Raw genomic sequence first — 24,772 nt, 5'->3', positions numbered from 1 at the left:
TTTCTAGCTTTTTCCTTTTAATTTCACTTTGAAAATCAATGGTACCAGAAATAAAACACCTTAGAAGTACATTCTTTGAAAAGGGGCTGTTGTGACCACATGTCTCATAGTAAAAGCAGCAGCAGGAGTAAGCAAATATTCTAGTGGCCTGTTCATAGATTTGAATAGAATTCAAAGCATTCATCCATTAGTGAGTTAATATTAGTCCTTACTGAAAAAGTTATTATTCCAGGCACACAATAGGTTATTGAGGAAGGGAAAATATTGAGCAGTGAATGTATTGCTATATTAAAAGTAGATATTGATACATATTCAGTCTTTTAAAGCTACTTTAATAAAGTGATTCAACAACTTGCATAGGCAGTTTGCTCAATCTAGGATTCTATGAGCCTTTCTTATCGTTTCATCTAAATCAGCTATAATGTGATTTGTCCTTGGGGAAATGATGATGAGCTTCTCCTGGCAGCCTTTTAAAGTATGTATGTCCATATGAGCCCCTAGCCACTTCAGTATCATTGGAATAGCATCACATTACAGTACACCCCACCATATATGGGCATGGTGGGCAGGCTTTTGTGAGAAGTTAGTTTGTAAGAGCATCCCTACCAGTTTCAGAGTTGGCACACCAAGCAAGTCTTGGGCAAGAAGCAAGGCTGAGAGCTTTATTAATTTTTCAAATTTATGTTTTTATAGCTTGGTTGCTTTTCCTATGCTTTTTCAAATTTTTTGTTTTGTTTGTTTAATGGAAAGCTGAGCTGTAAGCATTGTACAACTTAAGAACGATAATACAACAGAAATCCAATAAAACAGTACTAACAAAATATTAAAAATATAAAAACAAGAATTCAGGAAATTCACACAAATAAAATACAGGGTCTGAGATCATGGGCCAGGAAATGTCTGGGCAATGACATATGCTTTAACAAGTCGCCTGAAGCAATTGATTGTTGCTTCATGTATGGCAGAAGGTAGGTCATCCCATTGTACACGGATAATAACAAAGTCACTAAACTGTGGACTTGGAGTTGGGATGCTAAGTGTGGAAATGAATATTTATGCTCTACACAAAAGTTCAGAGGTGGTTTCTTTTAGACTAAAATAAATTATGTTGTTACACTGTTGCTTGATCAGGTGAGAGAACTTTCTCATTTAAAACCTATGTGTTTTACTTTTTGTCTCTTTCAGAGCAGGGGATTTGTTCTTGGTCAACTTTCACACATGCTGGCTGTGTTTTTTATGCAGAAACTTTTTAAGGGCAATGGATGCTGTTGAAGAGCTCTTACCATCAAAAAGTTCTTCCCAGTGCTTAGTCAGAATCTTCTTTCTTTTAACTTGAATCAATTGCCTTGGGTCCTAGCCTCCAGGGCAGGAGAAAACAAGCTTGCTCCCTCTTCCATGTGACAGCCCTTTAGATATTTGAAGATGACTATTAAATCTCCTTTGTCGACTCTTTACCAGGCTAAACATACCCAACTCCTTCAGCAGTTCCTCATAATGCTTGGTTTCCAGATCCTTTATCATCTTGGTCGCCCTCCTCTACACACGTTGCAGCTTGTCAATGTCCTTAAATTGTGGTGCCCAGAACTGGACACAGTACTCCAGATGTGGTCTGATTAAGGCAGAACAGAGCAATACTGTGACTTCCTTTGATTGGGACACTAGATTTCTGTTGATGCAGCCTAGAATAGCATTAGGTTTTTGTTGTTGCATCACATGGTTGACTCAAGTTAGCCCCTAGATCCTTTTCACAAGTGTTACTGGCAAGCCAGTTGTCCCCTATATTATATTATATTGGTGCTGCTGGTTCTTCCTACCTAAGTGTAGAACCTTACATTTGTCCTTATTAAAATTCTTTTGTTTGTTTTGACCCAGTTCTCCAACCTGTTAGGGTCCCGATTCTGTCTTAGGCGGCATTAGCTACCCCTCCCAATTTGATGTCATGTGCAAATTTTATGAGCCTCCTCTCAATTAATTAATTCAAGTCATTTATAAAGATGTACAACAACGGGCCCAGGATAGAACCCTGCAGCACCCTACTTGCCACTTTTTCCCAGCATGATGAGGTACTCTTCATGAGCACTCTTTTGGTTCAGTCAACCCATTACAAATCCACCTAACAGTAACTTCATCCAGCCCACATTTTACCAGCTTCTCTGCAAGAATATCATGGGGTGCTTTGGCAAAAAGCCTTACTGAAATCAAGATAACACTATGTCCACAGCGTTCTCCTGATCCACCAAGCTTGTAACGCCATCAAGAAAGAAAATGGGACTTGTCTGGCATGACTTATTTTTGAGAAACCCATGCTGAGCCTTAGTAATCATAGCATCCTTTTCTAAGTGGTCACAGCCTGACTGTTTAATTGTCTGTTCCAGAACCTTTCCTGGTGTTGTTGTCAAACTCACTAATCATTAGTTACCTGGGTCTTTTTTCTCCTTTTTAAGATGGGTACAACATTTGCCCGCCTCCAGTGTTCAGGGACCTCGCCTTCTTTCAAAAATTTCACAAAGATTATAGATAGAGGCTCTGTGATTACACCCACAAGCTCCTTTAGTACCCTTGGGTGCAGTTTGCCAGGCCCTGGAGATTTGAATTCATTTTAAAGTATCTAGGTGTTCCCTTACCACTTTTTTCCTATCTTGGGCAGCAGCTTCCTCCTTACATCATTAATTCTGGTATCACCAGGTTGGGCACTGCTTTCCTCTTGGGTGAAGACAGGCAAAGTAGATGTTGAACAGTTCTGCCTTTTTCTTTGTCTTCTCCATGCAGAGAACCTACTACTTGCTTATTCTTCCTCTTGTTTCAAACACAACCAAAGAATCATTATTATTATTATTAACCTTTCTTGCAAGCCTGAGCTCATTCTGAGCTTTGGCCTCCTGACCTTTTCACTGCAGATTTTGTCTACTAATGTACACCCTTTCTTCATTGTACATTTTCAGAAGGTTCATCCATGAAGGAAAAATTGGCACATTAAATGCAGAATGAAATTTTGAATGGTGGCCATCAGGGTAAAACTCTTGGTGAACTGCTTAATTGTCATTCTGCATATTTGCTGCATAATATTTTGAAGTTGCTTTGTTAAGCTACATTTTAAAGTTAACCTGTGTAATTGTCTCCTTCTATGGAGATGCTTATAACACTGTATCTACAGAATCCCAATAGTTACAATGCAGCACAGTAATACCTCCGCGAACGTCCGCCTTGTCTAGTGTCCATTCCGGCGAATGTCCGTTGCAAACCCAGAAATACCGGAATGGGTTACTTCTGGGTTTGCCGCTCGTGCATGCGCAGAAGCGCAAACCATTCCATGCGCATGCGCTTTGCCCTGCGTCCTTTTTTGTTAGTGGCTGGGGCTCCGGAATGGATCCCGGTCGCAAAACAAGGTACAGCTGTACCGATTAAGCTTGTTTGTGAACTCTGAACTGTCTGTTTATTGCATTGTTTTATCAACTTGTAATTGATTAGCATCCTATATAGGATCCCTTAAATGGAAGGGATTCCACTAATATTAGTATTGTATTTCTAGAAATAGGAATGGAGGAGGAAAAGTTATTGGTCAGTCTGAAAATAGTAATTATCAAAAAGTTGAGATGATTAAAAAATAATTGTGGATATCCTCTTAAGGTCATACTTGTTCAGATATTGAATATCCATAATAATACTGAATAGTTTAAAATGTAATCTGAAGAAGAAAATACACAAGGCATAATTAAAATGACTGTGTAACTTAGATATATTTACTATGGCCTAACCTGATTTAAGAATGGGACGCAGGTGGCGCTGTGGGTTAAAGCCTCAGCGCCTAGGGCTTGCCGATCGAAAGGTCGGCGGTTCGAATCCCTGCGGCGGGGTGCGCTCCCGCTGCTCGGTCCCAGCGCCTGCCAACCTAGCAGTTCGAAAGCACCTCCGGGTGCAAGTAGATAAATAGGGACCGCTTACCAGCGGGAAGGTAAACGGCGTTTCCGTGTGCGGCTCTGGCTCGCCAGAGCAGCGATGTCATGCTGGCCACGTGACCCGGAAGTGTCTCTGGACAGCGCTGGCCCCTGGCCTCTTAAGTGAGATGGGCGCACAACCCCAGAGTCTGTCAAGACTGGCCCGTACGGGCAGGGGTACCTTTACCTTTTTAACCTGATTTAATACTTACATTGGTTATACTTAGAGTTGTAGTGAAAATGAAATCTGGTTTTTGCTTTTGGTATATGATGGCCCCCACTGAGTTAAGATCTGGTGGATTATGAATAATTTAATTTTTAGAGGGAGCTGAGTTTTAATATCCACAAAAGGTGTAATTTGTATATGTAACAGTTATCCTCACAGGCTTTTCCTAAATGAGATGTCATATAATTAATTGCTTCCATCTCTACCAAGTAGTATATGGAAATATGGTTTGGGCCAGAGACCTTGGGGGGAAAAGGAAGCTGCTGTTTCTAAAGATGAACTCAGGGTTTGTGATCACATACATTAATTGCTACAGTTGCAAGAATAAACCTCTTCATGAGAACGTTGTAACATATAGCAGTAGATTAGTAGAAGATTATTCCTTTTCACTCCAAAATTACTAAGGGTGCTGGAGTACAGCAATCAGATTTTATCTAAAATTGTATTTTAAATAGCTGAGCAACATTCTGATTTTTGTTTGTTTAAAATTTGGCAAGTCTGTCATTAAAGAGTTTACTCATATGTCATGATTTGCATTTTGATATAAGTTGTAGTAATGGGAAAAACTAGACTTTCTTATGGAAGCAGTTATATTTACAAGCAAGTCTGGAAAAAATACTTCAAATTCTAAGCATCAGAATCAGTGTTTTTGAGCCAACATCATATTATTTGCTTTCTGTGCAGTCTGGAGGAAAGAGGAGGGAATAAACAAAACACAGACACCTAGGAGTTAAAATATTTTCCAGCCATAGTTTATAGGAGGCTATTTTTCACTAAACTCCCCTAACAGGCTGACACATTGCTACCAGGCACAAAATTATTCAGGTTTCCCACCATTCTTTACATTCAACATGTATTTCTAGATGCTGTAATGAAAATGCTGGCAGAGTTTATTATATACAAACTGAACAATCTGGCCCCTTGTTTTATTTATAAAGGTTCAATGTATCTATGCCTGCCTACTTCATTCTGCAAGGGAGTGTCAGAAAGGCCCCGCATTCGCCGAGCCGTGAGTTATTGCTAACTTTTCAGATGTGTTAATTAATGTGGAACGACGACTTGTGTCTTTAAAAAGAGAAAGAGGGGAAAACATATCAGTTCCTCAAATCTTCTGCAGTAGCAGGCATGACTTAAAGACAGCTCTAAATTTTCATTAGTATAAAATGGTTAAATTTATAGACTTAGCTTCTGAAAACCTATTGTTGAACTACTATGAAGCCATTCTAGTTTGTGAATTACTAATCTAATTATCCTCTTGATTTCTGCAACAAATGTTTTAAGTGGAATAGAGCCCATATGAAAATGCTACATTTGAGTTCTGCATAGGGCAGATAGCTAAAACTGGAAAAACATAATGGAATTATTAAGTCTAGAATTTTGAGTGTAGAACCACTGCATAGATGCACTTAAAGTTGCCTATTTCAAGTTGATTGAAATAGGATAGTGATTACATTTATAATAGCAAGCTTCTCTGTCCTCTGAGGTGAATGAGGTTGGGATGAAGTTGCAAACGTACCATTTCCCCAGCAGCTCTCCTCTGCTTCAGTAATTCACCAGTAGGTTTTCATTATACATAATTATAATTTAAGGGGTAAACTAAAAACAAACAAACACTTGAATAACTTGAGTTGTATAACTGCTGCTGCATCTTTAAACTGGAAATACCTTTTGCGGGGACCTCATATTCAGATCTGAAATAGTAACTATTCCACTGTCCCTTTTCTTGAAGGAAAATAAATCAGTAGCCAGGTGTTGAGTTTTCCATTTAGACCTAATATTTCCAACCTTGTTCACAGATGTGATTGATTAGAGTTGCAATTGGACTTCAGTGTGTGGTAAGCAGGCTGATGTGTTTGTGTTTATAGAACTCTGTTTGTCATTAATGTAGATGCAGTGTGTTCAGCTTATGGGGTTTTAGCTGTCTTAAAATAATGCTGCTAGGGAGAATTTTATTTTTTCCAGTGTTCTAGGTTTATAAAAACTCTTCAGTATGTTTGAACCTGCCAAAGTAGGTTGCTGTGAATGATGTCTTGAAGAAATGGCTGCTGGCAACCAGTAGACACTCAATAAATGTATTGTAAATGCTTGTAAGGCTGTTCATACTAATGCCAAGTGCTGTCCATATGAGCAGGAATAAAAATCTGTTGCATATGTACTTGTATTTTTGAGGCAGTTCTCATTCCATATAGTCCTGTTTTTAGCTTTCTTGCATTATTTGAGTATTGTGTGGTACATAAAATAATTACCACATGTAATTACCAAGGTTAAAATAGTACCAGTTCTTCAGATTCTAATTTTGTGTGTGTGTGAAATGAAGAACAAAAGTGAAACTACACTGGTTTTGGAACATTATGTGTCTAATCAGAAATGTCTGTTTATGTGTTACAGGGGACACTACCCGCCAGCGAATCAAATTCAGTGATGACAGAGTGTGCAAAAGTCATCTTCTCAACTGCTGCCCTCATGATGTCCTCTCTGGAACAGTGCGTATTTTATTTTATTTTATACTTTGGAGATACATTTTCCTTTGCTGCAAAAATAGCATTAAGTATTAACCATACAGGTTTTAGCAATTTCATGTCCCAGTTTGTCTGAAAATATGTAGAGGTGTCAGACCAGTTTATGACATTTCTTGTTACTGATGTACACACACATTTACATAAATTATGAGAATGATTAATTAAGATGTTGTAGAAATGAAATCCCTATTGATGATTATGTCTTTTGAAATGATTGCAGCAGAAACTAGTACAGTGTTGAATTTTCAATCAAAATATGTTATAAAACTGGAGGCAGAGCAAAATAACATCACATCACCTCCCCACCCCAACCCCTGCAGAACTGTTCTCATGATGGTAAAATATTTTGATCTGCCACCTCCTCTGGAATAGTAATTGATATGCTAGACCCAATTTATTTGCTTTCCTACAGAACCTCTGCTTTCTTATCTTGCTGTAATGAATTATTCGTGTTGCTAGTTTGCCATGTTAAGTCACCTTTCCACTGTATTTGTAAAATACGAGTTTTACCATCTCTTTCCAGTTTCTGTCTAGATTTCCAAATATATTTTCCCTGTCAACAAGAAATGAATGCACTTTGTAATCATGCTTATGTTTAATTTTATCAGTTGGAAGTAGAATCATGATGTTGAATGAATCAAAGCAGCTTTTAATTATGAACCCTCTTAGGCATTGGTGCTTATACTCATTTGATCTTTCCTTACTCTGAATGAAAGAATTTTGCATGAGTGCCTAAATTGGAGGTGTCTGACTTTGTATTCTCGGAGCCTGCGTTGTTTTCCAGACAGTAATCTAGGGAAATGCTTTGCGGATGTTTGGGTTCTGTAACATTGGTAGCATCTAACAATAGAGATTTCAGTTATGAAGCATGATTGGTCAGGCATAGCAAGAGCATTCACATTAAAATGTATATTGTCTTAAAGCATTTTTCTTTTTGCCCGTGGTATCACTTGTAAGAAACATTTACCTGGGGCCAGATAAAATTACTTTAGCAACTAGATCCAGTCTGCAGACTACCACTTGGGCATCCCTGAACTAAATTAAGACCAATGCAAACCTAATTCCAAATTTCTCAGTTCAGTCTGAATCCTTGAGCTACAGGAAATATACATGCAGCACAAATTCTTTTTTGCTGTTGTTCTTCATCTTGAAAGGTGGACACAATGAATATTCTTTGATAAGCAGGGGTTCAAATAAAGCTTCCTTAAAAAAGAAAAATTCATAAGATAGCTGAGTGATGTTATAGAACTCCTAAGCGGATGGAAAGAACAAATACTAATCATAGAGTTGGAAGAGACCCCAAGGGTCATCTAGTCCAATCCCCAGCAATATAGGATATTTGATGCAAGCTGTTAGAAATCTGTTAGAAACTTAGTTGCAAATTTAAGGTAGTGTCTCTTAAGCTCTAGTTCCTTCATTGCTGCTTTATCAGGAGCTAAATCGTAATTTCAGTTTGATAGCTGCTTAGATAAAAAGATAAAAAATCAAGAATCTAGATTTGTCAGTGTGAATGTGCTTCTATCTTGATAATGAAATATTCACTTCTAAGCTACATTTTCCCACTGCCCTCAAATTGATATTTAACATTGAGTTGCCAGTGATCTTTTAGGAACATTTTTACTTTATAACATACTTTAGACTGCAGATCTGGGGCATAATTGAGTCTCTCATCCTAGAATTCACTGCACATAAAAACCTATATGTATAGGAGAAAGGTTCTAGTATAGCCTGACTTGCTGCCTTTTTATGTAGGGGACATTTTTTCATTGTGAGGGTGGATCTTAGAAAATATAATAAAGTGACAGTTAGGACCACAGAGTGGGATGGGGACACAAGAAAAGGGTAAGAGAGGAAGAAAAATGAAGAAAAACCAGAGGAACTTGCTTCTCTCACCACACAGTAAGTAGCCCAGTTGAGAAGGGGAAAGAGAGTATTCCTGTTTGTTTGTTTTTATTTTGAAGATTTTTAACCCACTGTTCATTAAAGATAATTCCAGAGTAGGATTTTCAAACTACTGAATGCTGCCTCAGATGCTTTAGTGGTCAGCCAAGCTCTGTTGTTAAAAGCTCTTTCCCCCCCTCATGTTTGTCTAGAGGCCAAAATAGGTATGGTTTGTTAAAACATTAGTTGCCTTAGATAGGCAGACCTTCAGGGTCCCAACAACCTCCCAGCATCCCAAGTTCTGTGGCAAGTACTGTACTCCACAAGGCAAACAAGAAAAGCAAATCTGATGGCATAGGAGCAAATGGTGTTTGAGTAAGGAAAAGAGTGACATTGAATTTTTATTTACACTTCAAATATTTTATCATTTTATATCCTTCATTATCAGATAATCTAGGAGCAACATATATTTCTCCTGTGGTCCTTCCCCATTTCCTCCCACCTATGTTGTAGGCTTTTCTGTCTAGCGGTATTAAAGTAAGGGTACCCTACATACAGCATGTCATTTCAACCAGAGAACTACAAATGTTTCAGTTGACTTCAGAACAGCTGAAAATCTGTAGTTGCCCCAATACTATCCCTCCCACAGCTTGGAGAAAGGGCAAGATCTTACGTCTGACATAATGCTGGCTTTTAAAGGCTCAAAGTGCCTCAAAAGCACTGCATGATATCAGTGACAAAACACCATCACCCAAACAATTCAGTGAGGCAGGTGGGGGCTTATCCTTGTTGTACTGTGCTTTGGAAGCATTTGCAGTGTCTGACTTCAGGGACAATGTCCTCTCAAACTTGCAGGAGAGGGCTCCATACAGTGGGATAATTTGTAGACCTTCCCACCCCATATTAATCACCTTATCTACAATAATTGGCCTTCTAATGCTGGCCTTGGATTTACAGAACTGAAAGTTCTGGTCACATACAGGACTTTTAATGTTTCTTCTTATAGTGACAGTCTCCATGCATCCTGGAAAACACCCCATGTGACACAAGGGGCTGCTGCTAGATGGTAAAATTGATTTCTTTCTGTCCCCCATGCATACATCATAGTACCTTATGCTTAGGCTTATATGGATCCAAACCTGATGGTACCTTGGTTTAAGAACAGTCTGGTTTAAGAATGATTTGGTTTACAAACTCTGCAAAACCGGAAATAGTGTCTTGGTTTGAGAACTTTACCTCGGTCTAAGAACAGAATCCGAATGGTGGAAGGGCAGCGGGAGGCCTCATTAGGGAAAGCATGCCTTGGTTTAAGAACAGTTTTGGTTTAAGAACGGACTTCTGGAACAGATTAAGTTCGTAAACCGAGGTACCACTGTGTTTAATTTTTCAAAAGTGAACTTAAGCCAAACAAATTCAATAATGTCAGAACTGGTAGCAATATCTATTAGTCTGAATTGAACAAAATTGAAATGTTTGTTGCAGCTGAGCAGAATCAAACTACGTAGTGCAGTGTTTTGACTCCAGTTCCCAAAACCCTAAAGAAAATCCATGACAATTAAACAGTCCTAAATGTTTGCTGTGTAGACTCAGCCTATGTGTTCTAGCCCCCTCTTTAAGGTTTTTATACTAATATACTGTAACTGAAACTGAATATCAAGTACTGCCTAGTTATGGCTGCAGAGCTGAAATACTATACAAGTCATTGCATAGGAAAAAGAAAGGTAGATTTTAAGGGCTATACTGGTAGCTAAACTTCCATTGTTGGAAAAATAGGAATGTTTCTAAAGATAATGGATGATGGTCAACATAAGTCACATTCAGTACACCAACTGAAATCACTATGAATCCATTTATTTTACTGACTCTACTCAGAGTCTGACTTAGTTGGATATCACCCACTGAGTGAGCTTATACACACATCTCTAAGAGTAAGTCTCAACGAATTCAGTGGGGCTTCTCAGTAGGCATGTATAGGAGGATTGCACTGCTAGCTTCTTTGAATATGAGGGGAAAGCAGTACTCTTCTCTGCATATCAGGGATGGGGAACCATTACTAGCTCAAGGGCTGCCTTCCCTTCCAGCAGCCATGTGCCAGTGGTGGGTGGGGTGAGAGGCAGAAGTAGAACAAAGCAACAAGTATAAATTACCTTTGTACATTAGGCTAGTTTTTACACACATCCTACAGGCAAGCAAGAAGAAAACAGCCAGGTGAAAACACTGATGGAGGGTGCAAAGTAGAGCCAGCAAGGAAGCATGTCCTAGGGAGAGATTTGAAGTTCCCCATCACTACTGTTTTTTAATGTCAGGAGGTTGTGTTGTTTGCCCAACCACTATTTGTATAAGCAAGAAAAGAGACAGTGTGTGTGTGTGTCCCTTCGACTTACATATACTGGCCTGCCTTACATTTTACATGGCCAGCATTAAAATAAAAATTTGGCTTCCACTTGTGGTTTTTGGGAGAGATACAAACCAGAGGCCCACGTTCTCATGTAACAGTTGTCCTGCTACAAATAGCTTTAAACTGCTGCTGGCTTTAGTTTTTGAAATTGGATTGTTTTATTGTTATTTTTTAATTGCATTGTGGTTTTAATTAGAATTTGTAACCTCCTGCCATCAAATTAAGCAAGAGGCATTATCACAAGGAGACATTCCAGCAAAGCAAAGTAGTTGAGAAAGGGACACAGCAGGGTCATATGTGGTGTAGCCTAGGGAGAGCCCTGGAGGGGCATATTTGTACACATCACCCAGCCTGAGGTTTTCCACACCAGGCATACACACACCTTTTGTCTCTTAATTTGCATCTGCTAATTTATCAGGAAAAAATATACAAGGATAGGTGGGGAAATGTACTTAGGATTTTCTACTTTTAAAATATTATTAGAAATGCTGCTAAGACTGCAGAGCTGTTTGGGTGAGGTTCAAACAAATACCTTTTGCTCTAGTTTTTGAGTATGGTTATACTGAGGTTCATTGATGCTTCAGTGCAGACTGGTTTCGATCACTTATAACAAATCTGGTATGCTAATTATTTCAAATATTGTATTGTTTTTAAAGCTTGCACAAACACTGTTTGCTTCACAATATTGAAGTAGAATATGGTTTTAACCCACTGTGTATCCAGTGTTTCTGTGTAAAATTTTGCATTTATTTTCAGAGGATGGACCTTGGAGAATGTCTGAAGGTGCACGACTTGGCATTAAGAGCCGATTATGAAATTGCATCCAAAGAACAAGACTTTTTCTTTGAGCTTGACGTATGTTTTATTTTGAAGCTATTTCTATCTAATAAAAGCTAGAGAAGGGAGAATGGGGAAGGAATGAGACAAGTGCACAGTGCAGTTGCGTTTTTAAAAACTTTTAATTCTATAAAGAATCCTAGTAACTAAGTGGCAGCTTTTGCAGAATTATTTGACCAGTACATGAAGTGTTGTGAAATGTTTATAGTTCCATATCCTCAATACGGAATTCATAACATTTGACAGTTATTAAGAGTGGGAGGGGTCGTTGCTATTCCTCACCCTCCACCTCCAAACTGTCTCTCTCACAATAGCATTTGCCTTTGTACCTTTGACACACACTAGGAGTACACAACCCTTTTTTAAATGAAGACATGGTAGGTGTCATTTCTTCGCTCCACATCCCACAGTACCAATAGCTCCACTTCCTGCAGTACCAATAGTGTGTAAGAAGAAGCTTTATTCTTGTAACATTTGTGCAGTGGGAAGCTAGGGTATTACTCCTTGTTATGTGAATTCCATATACATATTACTTTCTCACTTTAACAACTCTCCTTGCCAGTTCAAATACAGTTGCAGATGTGTTTCAATCCAATATGATTGTACCATCTAATTTTACCTTTTGAAATGGCCCACTATGTGATCTGAAAGGGAATGGTAGAGTGTTAAAGATCTAGTGCACTTGTTGCTTGTTGCATTGAAAGCAATGCATTTAAATGTGGTCTGAGTTTCATTTGCTTTAAAATCTCCCAGGAAGTCTAGAGGGTGAGTTATGCAAATAATAAACTTTAGAACTTGAATGAAATACAAAAACCCAAGCACATTTTAAGGTTGAACCAGCAGTCAGTATAGCAATGCTAGCCTTATTTTTTAAAAATGCTTATTTCTGGCAGTGATATTCCTTTGATTGATGCCTTAGATTGGTTTTTTTTAAATGTATTAGGCAATGGATCATCTACAGTCATTCATTGCTGATTGTGATCGAAGAACTGAAGTGGCAAAGAAAAGACTGGCTGAAACCCAAGAAGAAATCAGTGCTGAAGTTGCAGCCAAAGTAAGCATTTAAGACTCCCACGCTACAAGTCACTCCATAATTATTCTAGCTTGATTTGTTAAACCATTATTTCTACAGTAACTCTTTAATGTGCAAAAAAATCACGGTAATCACCCTACCAATCTCCTTAAATCATTTTAGCAACGCTCTGAGGTTATTAAAAGTCCATTTAGCTGTTGACAGGGCCATGCAGAGAGTTTGTGATTGAGCACAGGTTTTAGTTTAAGCTTCTCTGAGTTGGAGCCAATTCTCTGGGCTCTCCTGATTTTAGCATTTTATGTTTTCTATGTATTGCAAGCTTTCTTGAATTGAACTGAAATGAATTCAGAGGTTTTGAAAGAAAGTTCAGGGAACTCAAAATGCAAGAGCAGACTTTGAGAACCTTTTTTCCTGCTTGTAAGAATTAGGAATTCAGTGGCTCTTTTCTTAACTGAAAAAAGATCTGCCTTAGAGGACAAGAGAATATTTTTCTTTTGTTCAAATAATACCCACTCCTATGCCATAGTCATCTTAATTATTGAGGGAGTTACATATATCTAACTTTGGTACAAGGAAGGAACATTAGGTGGTTTTTGTTATTGGGAAGGAACTTAGGCAGTTGTCTCGTGCTGACAAAGACCATTGGACCATCTAGCTAAGTATCATTTACACTATCAGTGGCTCTCCATGATTTCAGACAAGGTTTTCTCCTAATTCCACCTAGAGATGCTGGGGACTGAACCTTCTGCATGCAAAGCAGTTGTTCTGACATTGAGATAGGGCCCTTCCCCATTTTATACTTGTGTAAATGTCAGTGGGTTTTTGTTTTGTTTTACTGGGAAAATACCATGGACTAATAAATTACAGTGAATGTAATGCATACTGAAGTTTTGGGCTACCATTCTTCATTTTTTAAGTGTAGTTAAACCTTTTATCTCATAATGATCTTTCTAAAAGTTATATGGCTCAAGAAATGAGAGGCCAGCAGCCCATTTTTGTTCATAGATAACTTAGCTGGGTTTTCCTAAATCTTGGGTGGGGGAGGGGGGCAGGGACCAGAAAAATGCCAGAACCTGCCCAGTGAGGACAGATTATGTGCTTTGGCCACAGAATGCTGATTTATTGTTGCTGTGTGTGTAAAACCAGGGTATGAGGGGGTATGGAGAGTCCTGGAAGAGAGCATGATTGGCTAGCCAGCTGGAATCCTTAACAGAAGTGCTCCATACTGTCACATTTTGTTGTAGGTCCTACTTGTGGGTTTATATTAAAATGATTTTTTGTGCATTATTGAATTCTTGTGTAACTGTAAGTCTTACATTTTCTCCCATCTTAAAGGCTGAAAGAGTCCATGAATTGAATGAGGAAATTGGAAAGCTGCTTGCAAAGGTGGAACAACTTGGAGCTGATGGAAATGTGGAAGAATCTCAGAAAGTAATGGATGAAGTGGAGAAAGCAAGGGCAAAGAAAAGAGAAGCAGAGGTAATCTGAAATTGCATTATTTAGTGGTTCAATTTAGTACAGTATTTGAAAATCATGGTTAAAACACTGGTCCCAAGCTTTCAGTCTGTATTGTTTATCAATAAGTTAATTCACAACATTAGCATATAGAGAAGTCTTAGATGGTTACAACTTCATCTGTTGTCCCAAAATATCAAATAAATCTATATATGAATTTAAGAGTTGGGATTTTATTTCTAGCTGATTTCACTTCTTATTATGTACTGCAGAAGGAGAAAATAGCATGAGGGGACTCATGCAATTTCTTTCCTTCTGCGATGCTGGGTACCTCCAGTTACCACCCAGTTTCCCTTCTAACCTTTTTCTCCAGACGCCTACTTATTCCTACTGTCTGTCCCCCCCCCCTCTTCCTGTGCCAATTTTAGATAGTAATCTCCTTATGGTAGGAAAGCACCATGTGCCTAAATTGTGCTATATAAAGTTGTTATTATTATATTGGCTGGCTTCTAAGCTGCGTTTGTGAACTCCCAGTCCTGGCTTATGTATAGAAACAAATGTAATTTCATCAGCAGTGTCAGTTCATCGTTTTCCAGCTTTTTAACTGGAAATGCTTATAATTACATTCTATTTATGTCTTTTTCTCCTCCTGCCCCCATGCTCATACCAAGCAGTTTCTTTAATCTGTTTTAAAATCAAAGTTTATTTCTCCATTATTGTTTCGCTTACAGACAATACACCTATTCTACACTGGCAGTTCCTTCAAGTTTTTCTGCCCTTCCCTTCCCTACACCAAGGGGTATCACACTGGGCAGATAATCAGCAAGTTATTCTGATCTTGGCAAACCAAACACACATTCTAATTTTCAACCCAATGACCCCATGGTAACAGGCCTCGAAGCAAACAGAGCTGCTGAGAAAGGATGTGTGTTTGCAAAGAAAAGCTTAAAAGTAGCTAAGAACACATAAGAGGGCCAACCCTCCTCCCAAAAAAAGCCCTGACCCACTGAGATTTTGTCAGTGGTCTTTGGCAGCCAAACAATGCTGTGTATTAGTTGGAAATCGAAAAACTGGTAAGAGGCAAATTATTAACTTATTTATTTATAAAAAAATAATGTATATTCCACCCTTCCAATGTCTCCTAGGGCAGCAAATGACACAAATGATGAAACAATTAAAACATCTTTTTAAAAAAATTCCAATGCAGATGCACAGTTGGCCTGTTTGAGCCTTTTGCAATTTATAGTACAGTGAAGTCGGGAACGGCTGGAACCCTATACAGAAGCACTAAGAGAGGAGGATACATTGCCACATTTTGTGCAAGTCTAACTTGTTAAAAATAATGGCTATTGTTGCCTCTGCCATTTGGCATCAGTTTTATCCAGGAAGTGTGCAGCAGCCAAGTGAATAACAAGCAAAGTTTTTGTTTGTGCACATGAATACGCTCTGTAAAAGGGTGGAACGCTTTAAATCTAAAGCTGCAGGCTTGAAACTGTAGGTTGGGAAATTTTAAAAAATGAAAAATAAAATTTATATTAAGGAAAGTTTAAGCTGGAGCTTGTGCATAGTACTGGCCTAATTCATCACCTGTCCTTTATTAAGGAATGGAAATGCTGGCTTTCTATCTAGAGAAGGCACATTATATACTTACCAAGAATATGTTTTATTCATGCATTTGAGATAAATATTGTGATGTCTTTGCAGGAAGTGTACAGGAATTCCATGCCTGCTTCCAGCTTTCAGCAACAGAAGCTTCGAGTTTGTGAAGTATGCTCAGCATATCTTGGTCTACATGATAATGACAGGCGGCTTGCTGATCACTTCGGAGGAAAATTGCACTTGGGCTTTATTGAAATAAGAGAGAAGCTTGAAGAACTCAGGGTAAATAAATACTACATAAGTACATTAATTTTAATAGATCTATTCTGAATATGATTTAGTTGGATATCATATCATGCTTAATATGGGTTTGCATAACTCCAGGTGCTCTTAAGTAGGTGATGCAACTAATAAATTTATGAAATAATCATAGAATCATAGGATTGTACAGTTGGAAGGAACGCCAAGGGTCATCTGTTCCAACTCCCTGTGATTCAGTGTTCAGCTAGGTGCATTTTGCAACAGGAAATTTCATTAGCACAAGCAGTTTCTGAGCTCGGTGCAGTACTGCGCCTAACATTTCAGATTACACTGCTTGTAGTAATGTCGGCCCCTGACCGCTTGCCCCTCCCTTGCCTGTCTCTGCTCTCCGGCCAGACTAGGTCTCCTAGGGCAGGGTTGGCAGGTACATTACTTTTTGCAAAACAGAACGAAATCGACCCGGTAGGGCTGCCACCACTCCCTCTGTTCCAGGGGACCCAGAACCACAACCCAGGGAGAAGGCTGTGACCCGTTATCACTGGCTATCCCCCTCTACAAGTTGTTTCCACAGACTTGCAGACAGAAATTCTACAGTAGAGCGTAACCAAGCGTAAGGCTAGGACTTAGCTATTCCCCCGGGAAGGCACACAAACTAAAACAGTTTCTTTCTTAAAAGTTTATTTTAAAATAACACTTGTAAACATGCTAAAAGAAGCAGGCACATCTTTTGAAAATTACAGATAAGAAAAATAAAAACATTGCATAGTCTAACTAATTTACATACTCACAAAGTCAAACACAAATAGGATAGTCAGAGTTCTTTTCACGAGTCCGCAAATTGAAGGCTTTCGTAGATCTCCATTTCAAAAGACGAAACGACGGCTATTAGGTGGAACATCAACAGCCGGGCGTCTTTGCAGATTGCAGTGAGCAAAGGCAGAGAGCAACTTCTCAAACAATCCCCTGATCTTTTATTCACAATTCGCACTTTGCGTCGTAACTCTCAAGCCAATCATAAGTCTTAATTAATATTTAAACGCACCAATGACCGGCTTGCTAGTCAATCAATCTACCCCTTGGCAGCTGGGTCAATTTAGAATCCAGAACTCAAATCAAAGGGTTTCCTCCCTTCCACGGAAACCTTGCAGATATACATTCCCAAGCCATTCAAGGACAGATAACATCATTGGGGGGGGGGGATATTCACACTCTTAGACCCAGGTGTCAGCCCTTTCATTAAATCAAGGCTTCCTTCATCCCAATAAACCTTTCACGCCAAGGAGCCTGCTAGTCTGGAGTTTTAAGATACACAACCTCTTTCCCAGGGTCCTTGTGGCCGATGAAACTCCCACAAGGCTTCACTCCTTTTACTTGACCAAAGAATAATTTCTAACAGTACCAACTTTACTACACTGCTACTCTCTGAAGACTGGAGAAGAGACCCTCTTAAGAATATTAGGGGGGTGGGCAGGGGAAGGACTTGACCATGTGAAAAGTGAACATAGTATTTTAGCTGCAGTTTATTCATTTTCAGCTTCGTATTCTTGTTATAAAAAAGCGTGTCTGGATATTCTGTTCTTTCGCTCATAACCTAGGTTTAAGGTGCCATTTCATTCCTGGCTTTCATATCTCAGTGTCTAACACTGTACATGAGAAATGGCCTTCCAACCTCTGCTTAAAGATCTCCAAGGAAGGAGATTCCACCATCTTCCCCAGGGAGTCCATTCCACTGCCAAACATCTCTTAACCATCAGAAGGTTCTTGATACTTACTTGAAATCTATTTTCCTGTAACTTGAATCCATTGGTTCGAGCCCAGCCTCTGGAGCAGGAAGAAATAAGCTTGTGACTAGTGATGTTAAAATTTTTGAGAATACTCTTTTGGAGAATATCCTCAAGAACATTCTCAATTAATTAGAGAATTTTCATTTAAAATAGGAGAATATTCATTTTAATGCATAGAAAATGATATAATTAGTTAATATACATGTCTATTCATGGGTAAACTTGTTCAGATGGCAACCAAAAACTGTACAGATATTTTATTCAATGTGGCAATGCAGTGAATTCACATTCTTTGATTTGTTTGCACCAAACTTGAAATTGATTGTATAGGCCTCGGTACTTTAAGTGTATAAAGCATTAAAGCTACTTTCTGTAAAAAAAATTTACACTGTATGGCCAAGGGTATAGAATTGCTAAGAATAAGGTCACACAAAAATAGGGGGGGGGAGGCTATTACATATAGTTGAAATACATACAAATTCAAATGTTCATCAAATTAAATGAATAGCATTTTTAATACTAAAAAAAAAAATGTTTTCTGTAGCTGACATTTCAGAACTGCCAGTGGGGAATAACACAATGCCCAGTAATGTAACTGGATCAAAAAAAATCATTATTCATTACTTACACTGGCAATATCATAGCTTGACTTATTAATTACTAGATTTTTTAAAATGTGGGTTGTAAAACTGCTTTTTACGTTAGAATTTACAGTTTGTGGAGAATTTTCTAGCAGAGAATATTCTAACCTCACATCACTACTTGTGACAGCCCTTTAAATATTTGAAGATGGTTATCATATCTACTCTCACTCTCCTCTTTAACAGGCTAAACATACTCAACTTCCTCAACTGTTTCTTTTAAGGCTTGGTTTCCAGACCCTTTATCATCTTGGTTGCCCTCCTCTGCACAAATTCTAGCTTGTCAATATCCTTCTTAAATTGTGTGTCCAGAACTGGACACATTACTCTTAAGTGCTGTCTGAATAAGGCAGAACAGAGTGATACTATTATTTCTCTTGATCTCAGAACATTATACTACAGCAGCCTGATGCAGCTTGAATACCATTAGCTTTTCTTTGCTGCAGCATTGCACTGTTGACTCAAGTTAAGCTTGTGGTCTACTATAACCTCTCACAATAAATGCAGTGCACAGAGCTTCTGGATCAAAAATTTTAAATATTGGTCTACACAGAAAAAGAGAACTCAACATTAAGCAAAATAATTTAAATATTTGTAAGTGTCCACTAACTGATTAAAATATCTTTGGGTGATTATTGTATCTTTCTTTCACCTTCATTTGAGCTTTCCTGGTATATTGACAAGAGAAATAGATGTGCCTATCAGTCTCTCCAACTTTGTCTTTGTTTTTCAGAGAATTGTGGCTGATAAGCAAGAGAAACGAAACCAAGAACGTCTAAAGCGTAGGGAAGAAAGAGAGAAGGAAGAAAGGGAAAAGCTAAGGAGGTAAAAATCTGCTCTTGTTAACGAGCTGTTTTGTTTTCATAAAATTTCAGAATAGTTTTATACTTTTAAATATTTTTGTGCTACTGATTTTGAAAGACATTGAGAGAGTTTTTTGCTCTCAGTGGTGTTACAAAATTTCTGAAAAAGTATACAAAATAGAAAGTGGTCTCATAACTACAAACCTGCAGGGGGACGGGGGACGGGGACTGAAAGCCAAATGGAACAGCTAAGCATCATACTGGTGCTTGAAAAATGGAAATTCTTGCAGCCTGTTTCAACATTTGACTTTTCACAGGGATAACAAAAGTCTAGCTATTTCCCTTGGACAAAGATTTATCCATTTAAACATTAACCTTCTTTTTAATAAATACTTTTATTGCTATTTAATTTCAGTTAACAAGACATACCCACAAAGGGAATACAGAGCTTAATAGTTGTTCAAGAAGCATTAATTTTCATATGTTCCCCATAGATTTCATATTTATAGCAAATAATTGATTTTAAAAGCTTATATACTTGGAAAGACAACAATTTTAGTTTTCATTAACAATGAAAAATAGCTGGTACATGCATCTTTTTGGCATTGGAGCTGGCGTTGACCTGGATTTTGTATTGCTGCTGAGCATTAGCTGTGCACTTGCATGCAAAATGCATCACTTCAATGATACAAACTTCCAAATAGTATACTTTGTATTTTGACTTCACAACATAAAAATTTACCTGTATTTTGCATTTTTTTCAGATCTCGATCTCATAGCAAGAACCCTAAAAGGTAGGTTATAATTCCTTTTTCTTGTAAATTTTCACAAACAGAACCATTAATAAATAATAATATAATCTATGTGGAGATTACAAACACAGGCCTAATTCCCTGCACAAAAATGAAGTTTCAGTTGTTGACTCTAGCAGATACATTCACAATCTCAAGTGATTCATCCCCCAACTACAGAGAAATCTCACTGGATCTTATTTTGTATATAGTGCTGTTCCGCTTCATTAGTTGCTGGGAAATTAGCATCTTTGGTCCTGCTTATTAATGTGTAAATTGGTGCTAGAAATCTCAGTTGATCCTCTTTAGTTAACCAAAGATTATGTAGGTCTTCTGTAGAATTGGAATTTCATGAGTCGCTTCAGATGTTACTGGATTCACTGTGGCTGTGGGCCATATTGTTATTAGCTATTGAACAATCATTCGAGGCTTAAGATACAGGGTGAGAGATTGAATTGGCTCCTTTTTCAAGCCAATGGAAATGTTTATTTAAACTGATCATATTATATATATATATATATATTTAACTCACTATATATATACTGCTTGTTTGTAAAGGAGGGTAAAAACCTCTGAAGTTTACAGTGATATTTTTTTTAAAACTATTAAAGTTATCTATTAAAAACAGTTAAACAGGAACTGGGAGGAACTAAAAAGATTAAAACCAGCACTTGATAAGAAGAAATAAAACATATGTAACTTCTGTATGTCTGGATAGGCTTGCCTAAACAAATATTTTATAAGCAGGCATCAAAAGGAATATAGAGAAGGCACCTGCCTGTTGTCAATAAGCAGGGAGTTTGTTGCCTTTGTTTTTGGTATTTTAGGTCCAGAAGTTCCAGATTCCTGCATGGCATGTCCTAGCATTGATATAGAGTGCTTCTGCCTTGCTGCCATCACACAACGTAGGTAGTTATTCTTAGCAGTAGTTCAGAACAGCTACAAGGCTTTTCATCTTCAAAGAGTTCTGCTAAACTCCTAAACTTGCAAACTCCTGTGCAGTACAGTAAGAGAGTGGTGACCCTGTAGGTTCTGTTAATGAATTTGCTGGTGGTTCTTGCTCATCAACTATAAATCTCTTTTCAGGTCAAGATCCCGAGATCGTCGTAGACATCGATCTCGTTCTTCCTCACGTGACCGTAAGAAAAGAACTCGCTCCAGATCCCGTGAGAAACGTCACCGTCACAGGTCTCGTTCCACCAGTCGCAGCAGGAGCCGCAGCCACCAGAGAAGCAGGCATAGCTCCCGGGACAGGAGCAGAGAACGCAGTTCTAAAAAAAGGTAACATTTAGGTCAGCCAGAGGAGCAGTTAATGTCCTCAATTTTACTAGTTTATGTGCAAAAAAGTTGGTAGAAACATTATTCTGTCTTTGATGGTAGTTAGTTTATTCTTAAATGAGGTACAAGTCCTTTGTCATGGGCACTAGTTTGATAATTTGTATTTTTAATGGTTGGATTATTGTGTTTATGTTTGCATTTATATTTGTAAACTGCTTTGAGAAACTTTTGTGATGGGGGAAAGTTGTATTTAATTTGTTAAAATAACAGTGTTTCTGCCCTTCTTTCCAGGACCTACCACCAGGATATCAGTCATTTCCACATGCTTATGTGTAGAGCTCATTTTTGTAATATCTAGATAGTGCCACCACTTGAACTTTATTCAAATGCTTTCTCAAAAGCATCTTTTCATTTGAAACCTTTGACTTTATTGCTTTGTTTCTTTTACTGTCAGAGTTTAGACTGTATGTTCCTTGGACAGATATTGTCTCTAAGTTCAAGTTGTTTTTTAATAACCATAGGTCAACACAATGTAAGATAAAAGAACTTGCAGTAGTACAGATCACCTTAGTTTGTAGCTGTTGGAAGCACATATGTTGCTGGAATTATATAGAAATAATCTGTTGGCATTGGATGCTTGGAACCTGTACCCTTCTACCAATGTGCAAGCTCTTATCGTCCTAACAAGTCAAGTGATGAGAACATTGGCCTGGCTTGCACATAATGGTAAATCATGGTTTAAACCATGACTTGTTTGATCATTCAAACTGCCCAGCATCTCAACTATGGTTTGTTTTGTTGCAGTGTTTCTTAGACTTGGATCTCCAGCTATTGCTGGACTACAACTCCCATGATCCCTAGATAGCAGGAATCATGGGAGTTGTAGTTCAACAGCAACTAGAGATCCAAGTTTGTGAAACAAGCTGGGATTTTTTATCTTCTCTGGGACAATTTGTGGTGAACCTGTTCATTAAATTATGGCTTAAACCCTTATTTAGCATTACTTGTGAACTAGCCCGTGGCTTGACTTATCCAAGAAATGCTTTTGCTCTAATTGCAGCATAGTTACATCAGTTGACCAGTAATAATATTGACTTTGATTACATGAAAATTGACCAGCAGCAACAGTTTGTCTCTTCCTCTTAACTTTAGAATTATGAATGGAAGGAGAAGGCAGTGGATTCCAGATGTAGCAAGTGATCATAGTTTAACCCCATAACATTTTTTGCTATGCCTTCTTAAGCTCTGTTAAGCAGTTTCTTGCTGTGCCCTTTTATGTTCTGTTCAGCCAGTCTCTTTCATATTAAAAAGAAAATTAAAAACCAAATGAAGTAATGTCGGTTTTCAAATGCATTGTATTTTCTTTCCAGATCCTCAAAAGAAAGAGCTTCCAGAGATCAAGAACGATCAAGAGACCGTAACAGAACATCACATGACAAAGAAAGGAGCCCCAGAGAAAAGTCACCTAGAGACCGAGATTGCAAAGACAGGAAGCGTTCCTATGAAAGTGCTAATGGCAGATCAGAAGACAGGAGAAGCTCAGAAGAGCGTGAAGCAGGAGAAATATAATTGGCTGTACATTCACTTGATCCTTTAGCTTCCTATGGAGTTGCATACTGTGGTTTAGTTTACAGTTATTCAAAGGGACACCAGTGAGCAGTTCCACACACTGATCCAACTAGGGTAGATGTACAGTGTATAAAAATGGTTATAATGAAGTCTGAATTGACCCCTTTCAGTTGATGACAGCTAAAGCAGTGTCCTTTTTTTCTCTTTTCCAATAAACTTGTAAAACATTATTTTCAAAGATCTCTCTTCAAAAAGACAACAATTTTATGTACCAAGACGTAGATCTCAATGTTTTATTCTCCTTTTTCAATACAAGTTATAGTGAACAAACTATATTGTGCTCTTTGCCTTGGATGCATTCAAACCTTTATAAACTACTCTAATTTTCCTCCCATCGAAACAGCAGCACTGAGTGGTTTTTAGGGAAGGCGGGAGGGCGGGTGGGTCCCAAAGCTTTTAATTAACTCTATAATACGGTGTTCTCAGTTGCTTCTTGAGAGCCTAGGTTTGGCAGTATGTTTTAGACGGGATGTGTGCTGGAGGAAATTGAAAGTTTTTGGTTTTTTTACAGTGCCCATTTAGACTTTGAAATTGAACAGCTGTTGCATTTCATCCTTTTTATTAATTTCTATTGAAACTTTGAAATCAAAACCAGTCCCATATCTCTGTACCACTTGATTGGTATGTGTTCAGTATACTTGGTTCTTTTTCCATAAGATTTTTTCTGCTTTTCTTGTGGGGTGTTAACTGCACATCCTTAATTGTAAAAAACAACAAACCAATAATAAAATAAATAAATAAATAAAATAACAATTTTGTCCCTTGAAGTAGCTGTGTGTTTCCCCACTCCTTCCTCGCAACTAAACTGCTTGTTGATAATGTCCATGCTTTCTGTCAGGTAAATTGTATCTGGAACGTGCATGGTGATATATTGTTTTTTACCTGGATGGTAACACTGTGTTTGAGGTACACAGTTGTAATAATATATCCCTTTTATGAAACAGACTATCTGCATTTTGAGGAACAGCAACATCCTGTTGCTTTTACAATGGCAGCTTCCACTTGGGGAGGTTAAGATGTTTATAGAATTTGCTGTTAGCATGCCCACACAGACTTGCTCCAGTCTAGTCACAGCTCAAAAAATTATTTATTGCTGAAGATGTGATTGGATGAATACATTTGGTACTCCACATATAAATGTGTACATGGCCTTCATTTGTGTTTACAAATAAACAGAGTTGGAGTTTGAACTGGCACTGTTTCCATTAGATTGAGAGAAGCTATATAATTCAATACCATCTGTTAACTGTTGAGAAGGTGCTTTTCTTCAGAGCTAAGAGAGTATAATAATGAGGCTTCTCAAATTGATTTGATTTTTGTTTCAGTCCCCTTGCATCAGCAAAGTCGAGCACGAAACCATTGTTTATATTTTTTTAACTACCGTAGTTTGTTTTTATTACTTTGTATTTTATAGTGATGTTTCCCCAATAATTTTTATTGTTTTTCATTTAAATACAAGAACATATAACTACAGTAACTTGTCCATTGCTACATTTTTACTAAGTTTCATATGCAGTGAGTACATAGTACACAAGCAATACATTTACTTACGTATTGTCAATTGAAGTAGTCTCTCCAGAGAGAGTCTTGTGTTGAGAGTGGAATAAAAGTATATTCTGTCTCATTTATAAAGGGAAAGAAAGGAAGTCAAGTCTCACCAAGTGTCCATTCCTGAAGTGCTTTTAATTACCCTTCTGTGATG

The 24,772-nt window shown here is 38.0% G+C and overlaps 1 protein-coding gene across 4 annotated transcripts in view; it reads left to right on the top strand.

Annotated features, from left to right (window-relative positions):
• The window catches only part of LOC307225499 (putative RNA-binding protein Luc7-like 2), a 30,188-nt gene extending 6,351 nt beyond the window's left edge, over window positions 1-23,837 (top strand). For 2 of the 4 annotated variants that reach the window (XM_079993394.1, XM_079993391.1), the window contains 9 exons: window positions 6,550-6,644; window positions 11,716-11,814; window positions 12,740-12,850; window positions 14,165-14,308; window positions 15,989-16,165; window positions 19,303-19,394; window positions 20,137-20,166; window positions 21,250-21,444; window positions 22,812-23,837. In XM_079993394.1, coding sequence (XP_079849520.1) covers window positions 6,550-6,644; window positions 11,716-11,814; window positions 12,740-12,850; window positions 14,165-14,308; window positions 15,989-16,165; window positions 19,303-19,394; window positions 20,137-20,166; window positions 21,250-21,444; window positions 22,812-23,010 — 1,142 coding nt within the window. In that variant the 3' untranslated portion in view covers window positions 23,011-23,837. Of the gene's footprint in view, window positions 1-5,099; window positions 5,171-5,976; window positions 5,997-6,549; window positions 6,645-11,715; window positions 11,815-12,739; window positions 12,851-14,164; window positions 14,309-15,988; window positions 16,166-19,302; window positions 19,395-20,136; window positions 20,167-21,249; window positions 21,445-22,811 lie in introns of those variants that run through there. The other 2 variants (XM_079993392.1, XM_079993393.1) reach the window with 2 other exon arrangements.
• Window positions 23,838-24,772: the final 935 nt, after the last annotated feature.

Source organism: Podarcis cretensis (genome assembly GCF_951804945.1).
Source record: "Podarcis cretensis genome assembly, chromosome: 10".
NCBI classification, from domain to species: Eukaryota; Metazoa; Chordata; class Lepidosauria; order Squamata; family Lacertidae; genus Podarcis; species Podarcis cretensis.
Note: the sequence above shows the minus strand (reverse complement) of the source record. Positions and strands in the feature narration are given on the sequence as shown.